The sequence below is a fragment of the Syngnathoides biaculeatus genome, chromosome 23, assembly GCF_019802595.1.
Source record: "Syngnathoides biaculeatus isolate LvHL_M chromosome 23, ASM1980259v1, whole genome shotgun sequence".
In the NCBI taxonomy this organism is placed as follows: Eukaryota; Metazoa; Chordata; class Actinopteri; order Syngnathiformes; family Syngnathidae; genus Syngnathoides; species Syngnathoides biaculeatus.
The window spans coordinates 11,100,596-11,107,375 of NC_084662.1; the positions used below are offsets into that span (position 1 = coordinate 11,100,596).

Here is a 6,780-nt window from a genome sequence, read left to right on the forward strand (position 1 = left end):
CAATTTGACTTCGGCTTGTCTTAAATGTTGCCCCACTGAAAAAATGATCTAAGGTCCTGGCCCAGTGAGGACGAGGTCAAGGTCCTGTGTATCAGTCAGTGGTACCAGTTCTGAAAGGCCTGAGTGTATTAGTTTCTTATAGCAACGAATCGGCTGAAACCAGTACAGCTAAGTCATAATGAAATAAACTTTCACAAATATTACTTATGGTTCTAAATGCATGTGAATCCTTTTCAGTGTTTGTGCCACCAAACAAGGTTTTGTTGGTGACCCAGTAGTACCGTATTAACATTTTCATTATGAATTCTTTGTCAAGTTTATTTGAAGATCAACATTTTTTTTTTTTTTTTTTTACACCATTTCTCTTGCACTGTATTTACAGTTCAAGTCAAACATGGAATGCTTCAACAATAATAATAAAAAACAAAGACTAAATACAAAAAGGGAACAAGTTTTAAACATTCAGAACTGCATAAAGACAGCAGGGGGTGGGGCGGTCCAAAATGAAATATGAACAAGGGTTCTTCCAGTAGTAACTTTGTAGAACATTAACGACAAAACATTTTCAGGGTTTGTAGAGCGGGTTTAGTCCACTTCCTCCATCCTGGTTTCGTCGTCGTCGCCTTCAAGCGGGGGCATTTCCTCGACGGGGTCGGCGGCGTCGTCTGGAGTTGGATCTTCGTCGATGCCTACAAAAAGAGACCACAAGGAATAAAAAAAAAAAAATTTGATTCATAGAAAAAAAATTGCGAGTGAAGAGGGAAAATAGCTCAAACACTGACCGAGCCCCAGCTTGATCATCCTGTAAATGCAGTTTGAGTGCGTCTGCGGGTCGTCCAGCGTGAAGCCCGACGACAGCAGCGCCGTCTCGAACAGCAGGATGACCAAATCCTTCACGGATTTGTCGTTCTTGTCGGCCTCGGCCTTCTGCCGCAGCGTCTTAATGATGGCGTGCTCGGGGTTGATCTCCAGGTGCTTCTTGGCCGCCATGTAGCCCATGGTGGAGTTGTCCCTGAGGGCCTGGGCCTTCATGATCCTCTCCATGTTGGCCGTCCAGCCGTACGTGCTGGTCACGATGCAGCAAGGGGACGACACCAAGCGGTTCGAGACCGTGACCTGCGGGAAGGAGATCCAGTAGTAAAGTCTTTGGCGTGCCAACAGTTCTATGGGATTCTCAGACAGAGTTGGGCCTGCACCATCTTTTTAGCAAATAAAAAAAAAAAAAAATGAACTAGTGCGAGGTACAGAGGATGGCAAGGAAAACTGCCGATTGGTATTTTATCAGATCGGCCAAGTTTTAAGCTTGTGCTGTCAAAGTTGTTTGTTGCCTGTCCTGACTAGAAAACTTCTACTGAAGAGATTTTTTTTTTTTTTTAAGTAATCAGGTGTCCCTGGTTGAGTAAAATGTGAAAACTAGCATGATCGGATCGTACTGTCACCCAAAGCTCATCATGTTTGTGAGAACAAAGGACTGATAGTCATTTTGTGTCATAGACCTGGGTCAGCACTAAGTGACAACGTTGACTTCTAAATCCGATACGCAACTTAATTGCATTTTTTTTTTTTTTTTAACAACGGTGACAATTTGGTTTTTAAGTGCTGACCTTCTCCACTTTCTTCTCCAAGATGTCCTTCATGATCTTGCACAAGTTTTCAAATTGAGCCTTCTTCTCCTCCTGCTTCTTCTTCTCATCCTCGTCCTCAGGCAGCTCGAGGCCCTCCTTAGTGACGGACACCAGGTTCTTGCCGTCAAATTCTTTCAGCTGCTGGATGCAGTACTCGTCGATGGGTTCGATCATGTAGATGACCTCCAAGCCGGCCTTGCGGAGGCGCTCCACAAAGGCGGAGTTGGCCACCTGGTCTTTCGTCTCGCCTGCCGCGCATACGTTCTCGTAAGTACGCCGGTCTCGAGAGTTTCAACGGCTTCTCAAAGTGAAGGAATGTGCAGCAGACTCGCCTGTGATGTAGTAAATGTGTTTCTGATTGTCCTTCATGCGCGTCACGTAGTCATTCAGAGAAACCATCTCCTCTCCAGAAGCGGATGTGTAGTAGCGCAGTAGCTCGGACAATTTCTTCCTGTTCTGGGAATCCTCATGGATGCCAAGCTAAAACACAAACGCTCATTAGTCAACCTGGTTTTTGGGAGCCCTTGAGGGATGCGGAGTACGGTCGTCGACCTACCTTGATGTTCTTTGCAAACTGCTCATAGCATTTCTTGTAGTTTTCCTTATCTTCGGAAAGCTCTGTGAAGAGCTCGAGGCACTTCTTGACCAGGTTCTTGCGGATGACCTTGAGGATCTTGCTCTGCTGCAGCATCTCTCTGGAGATGTTCAGGGGGAGATCCTCAGAATCAACCACACCTTTGATGAAATCTGCCAGGACAGAGGGGAAAAACAAAAATGAGGAATTTGCTTTGGGCATGAAAGATATTCAGCGGAGTCAATACTCACTGAGGTACTCTGGGATCAGCTCGTCACAGTTGTCCATGATGAAGACCCTGCGTACGTACAGCTTGATGTTGTTCTTTTTCTTCTTGTTCTCAAAGAGATCAAAAGGAGCTCGGCGAGGCACGAACAACAGCGCACGGAACTCGAGCTGGCCTTCAACTGAGAAGTGCTGATGAAAACAAGAGTTGGAGCAAGTGTGGTGGAGCGAAGTCAAATCAGTTCTTCAGTTTAACAATTATGGTTCTAATCCAGAATGAGGACTTTTGCTAGATCTGACCAACCTTAACTGCCAGATGTTCCTCCCAGTCATTCGTAAGACTCTTGTAGAACTCTCCGTACTCCTCGTTGGTGATGTCGTCGGCGTTCCGAGTCCACAGCGGCTTGGTCTTGTTCAGCTCCTCCTGGTCGATGTACTTCTCCTTGATCTTTTTCTTCTTCTTCTTGTCTGAGGACTTGTCGTTCTCATCCTCATCGTCGCCGATGTCCTCCACCTCCGGTTGATCCTCGTCCGGCTCTTCGTCATCCTTGTCTTTCTTTTCCTTCTCCTCCGCTTCCTCTGCCTCGTCGTCGCTTACCTCCTTATCGCGCTCCTTCTCAACCTGAACGAGACGAACTTCGTCAATTAAGAGTTTATATCCAATAAAACAAGTAGAAAATAATTTTGGGGCAGTTACTATTGAGCCCAATTGACTAGCTGACATCAAGAAGCATTTTTTAATCAATCGTGTGAAAAAAAAAAAAAAAATATGGCAGAAGCTGTTGTGAATTTGTCTCGGATTTCTATTGCTCTAGCAACAACTGGAAATGCACACAAGAAATTAACACAAAAAGCTACAGCCTGAAATTACGGGTTATTTAAAATGTCAATTCTTTCACCCATTTGTGTGTGCAATTAAGTAATTGATTTCCTGTCAAAGAAATTAAATAAAAATAGCATTTTTACTTCACACTTGTTTGACAAAAAATGAGCAGCTATTGTTAGATTTGCTGCATTCATTTAGCCATTTAAAATGAATTTGTATTGACCAAGTTTTAATGTCAAACTGATAATGTATACAAATAAAACGGAAATTTTCCGTGTGCATTTAATTAACCAAGTACAGTGGTGCCTCGGTTCTCGACCACAATCAGTTCCAGAAGGCGGTGCGAGGACCGATTTGTTCGAATCAACCGCCGCACGAGTTATGTTGTCCCCCCCACGCGGGTGGGTCAGCTGGCCTGGCCGCACGTGTTCTGTTAGGGGTGTTCGAGTACCGATTTCCATACGAAAACCGAAGCAAAAAAAAAAAAAAAATTAAAAAAAACTCAATTTTCATTTGAAAACCGGAGGTAACACTGTAGTTTTAAGAGTGCCTTATTACAAATGCCAAAAATTGTCCATGAAATAACTTCGATTACTTCTAATCAAGTTCACAAATGATGTGGCCAATCTGTCAGTTTGGACCATACCTGCTACAGGGCAACAGATTTGTCCACGTTTTACTTACATATAGTGTGATGGGGTAGCCAATAAACTGCGAGTGCTTCTTGACAATCTCTTTGACTCTGCGCTCCTCCACATATTCCATCTGGTCTTCCTTCAGGTGCAAAATAACCTTTGTTCCGCGACCAATTGGCTCATTCGCTGCAGTACAAGAGAGTCAGTCCAGGTTAGACCAGTCTACAGAGACTAATCTGTGCTAAATAAATGTTATGGACTTACTCTTATCAGCCATGACAGTGAACGAGCCCCCGGCCGACGACTCCCACACGTACTGCTCGTCGTCGTTGTGCTTCGTGATGACCGTCACCTTGTCGGCCACCAGGTAGGCAGAGTAGAAGCCCACGCCGAACTGACCGATCATGGAGATGTCGGCTCCGGCCTGGAGGGCCTCCATGAAGGCCTTGGTTCCCGACTTGGCGATGGTGCCCAGGTTGTTGATCAGGTCCGCCTTGGTCATGCCGATGCCGGTGTCGACCAGGGTGAGGGTGCGCTCGTCTTTGTTGGGAATGATTTCGATTTTCAGCTCCTTGCCCGTGTCCAGCTGGGAGGGGTCGGTAAGGCTCTCATAGCGGATTTTGTCCAAAGCCTTAAGAAAGAAAAAGTGATCAAGAATTACAAGAACGGAATCTTGATGTCTTGAGAAGTTTTCTATCATGAATAAGAAACTTACGTCAGAGGAGTTGGAGATGAGCTCCCTGAGGAAGATCTCTTTGTTGGAATAGAAGGTGTTGATGATCAGAGACATCAGCTGAGCAATCTCAGCTTGGAATGCAAAGGTCTCCGTCTCCTCCATTGGGTGGTCCTGTGACTCAGGCATCTTTGGCGCAAAAGACGCAAGGATTTATTATCAGATCGCAATTTATAGAATTGAAAATCAACTGGAGACACACTGGAGTGGTTGTCAGTCAGTCAGTCAATCACGGGCGTTAAAGAGTGACACGCAACAAAGACTACATGGCCAATCATCCACCCATTTTCCTTGCCGCTTATCCTCATGAGGGTCGCGGGGAGTGCTGGAGCCTATCCCACCTGTCAATGGGCAGGTGGAATTGGTCGCCAGCCAATCACAGGGCACATGGAGACAAAACAACCACACTCCCAATCACACCTAGGGGCAATTTAGAGTATCCAATTAATGTTGCACGTTTTTGGGAAGCGGGAGGAAACCGGAGTGGCCAGAAGAAACCCACGCAGGCATGGGGAGAACACGCAAACTCCTCACAGGCGGGTCCGGGATTGAACCCAGGACCTCAGAACTGTGAGGCCCAACGCTTTACCAGCTGATTCACTGTGCCGCCCCATGGCCAATCAGTCGGTTTCAAATAGACTTTACACTGATTTGATTAGGCAATAATTGGATTTTTTTGCTGATCAGTTATAATGCCATCATAACATCATTGATCAGCTGCAAGAAAGACGTTTACTCTGAGTCTCTGTCATGTCAGCGTATCTGAATTTTAAAATGTTTATTTTTATGTAGTAGTATTAACATTTTTTCCCCATCTTTTTTGACATAGTACTGTAAATATGTGATGGCCAAAAAAGTTATTAAAAAAAACAGCATGATGGGAGAAACAAGACAGGGATCAGATGACTAGGAAAATTTGCTCCCACGATTCCAGTACGTCCGACTACTGCAATAAAATCTTGTGCTCCAATACCACGACATCCAATTTTTTATTTTTTTTTTTCAACGATGATTGGGCTTTATTAACTAAAATGAGATCAGATACACTCCGTTACATTTCCGGAGGAATCTTCTAAACACAAGACAGTAAGTGAGCAAGCCTTCGTTTGACCACCAGTCCACGTCACACCGTTCGTAACCTGGAAACGTCGTAAAGCTAAGATCGCCTCTCGAGGTTGCTCGCTCGCTAACCCCACCTAGCGAATTCACCGGGAACTACAAGTTTCTAGAAGGTACTCTGAGAAGGTAATACTGGAAATTCTCGTTGGAATAGTGATTCATCAGGATGTGGCAAATCGGCTTTTTGACCAAGTTTATTCGCCCCCCCCTCCAAAAAAAAAAAAAAAAAAAAAAAAAAAAAAAAAGTTAAAACTTTATTGTATATCTTGCTTAATGCTTTACACCTAATCCCAAATCTGGCAAGTGCACCGGCAAAGCCATGTGGGTCGTCTCGCATAAGGAACTAACCATTACAAGCTCGGAAAATAATAGTCATGAGTTAATAAAACACAATGAATTGACGATTAATATATATATATATAATTGAAAATCTTATTACCCAACCATACCGCAAAGATTTGACTACGAACCTCAATTGAATTATCAGCAAAGTATGGATATGGATTTGTTCCTCATCATGACACACTAAAAGCAACGTTTTTATGTAAAATAATAGTAATATTAACAACAACAATAAGACAAGTCAAAAGCAGATTTATAATTTAAAAAAAAATAAATAAAAATCACAGGTACGTAGCAAGCGACACGCTTTCATCTTCCTATCAGATGAACTCGTTCAAAGCTAACGTTGATAACGATTTAAATAATAAAACTCCAAATGGCTAATTTACTTACCTTGGTCCTGGTTTTAGGGGAGAATTAACTCCAACTGGCAAGCGCTCAGTCGAGTGTTACGCAAGTGGACGACGACGCGTTCCTTTATATGCTTTCCTCAAAGAGTGTTCCAGAAACCGACCCGAGCTCAAAGCTTCTGGAACTCTCTGGAAGCTTCCTTGCCATTGCCGGCAAAACGGCGAACGCTCATTGGTCCCGATTCCCTGTCAATCTGGGAAAACGGGGCGGGAACTACCCAAGCGGAAGTGTCATGATGAGCACAAATGGATCAGCCGTGCGGCGTTTAGGGAACATTCCGGAACGTCGGG

At 44.2% G+C, this 6,780-nt stretch overlaps 1 protein-coding gene across 1 annotated transcript; it reads right to left on the bottom strand.

Moving 5' to 3' along the window:
- Positions 1-229: 229 nt before the first annotated feature.
- Positions 230-6,632, bottom strand: hsp90aa1.2 (heat shock protein 90, alpha (cytosolic), class A member 1, tandem duplicate 2). Its single transcript, XM_061813228.1, has 11 exons — positions 6,473-6,632; positions 4,601-4,747; positions 4,150-4,516; positions 3,935-4,071; positions 2,729-3,046; positions 2,451-2,616; positions 2,182-2,372; positions 1,958-2,105; positions 1,605-1,873; positions 783-1,116; positions 230-689 (listed from the first exon to the last, which is right to left on the bottom strand). The coding sequence occupies exons 2-11, from the start codon at positions 4,745-4,747 to the stop codon at positions 586-588; spliced, it is 2,181 nt and encodes a 726-aa protein (XP_061669212.1). The 5' UTR covers positions 6,473-6,632; the 3' UTR covers positions 230-585.
- Positions 6,633-6,780: the final 148 nt, after the last annotated feature.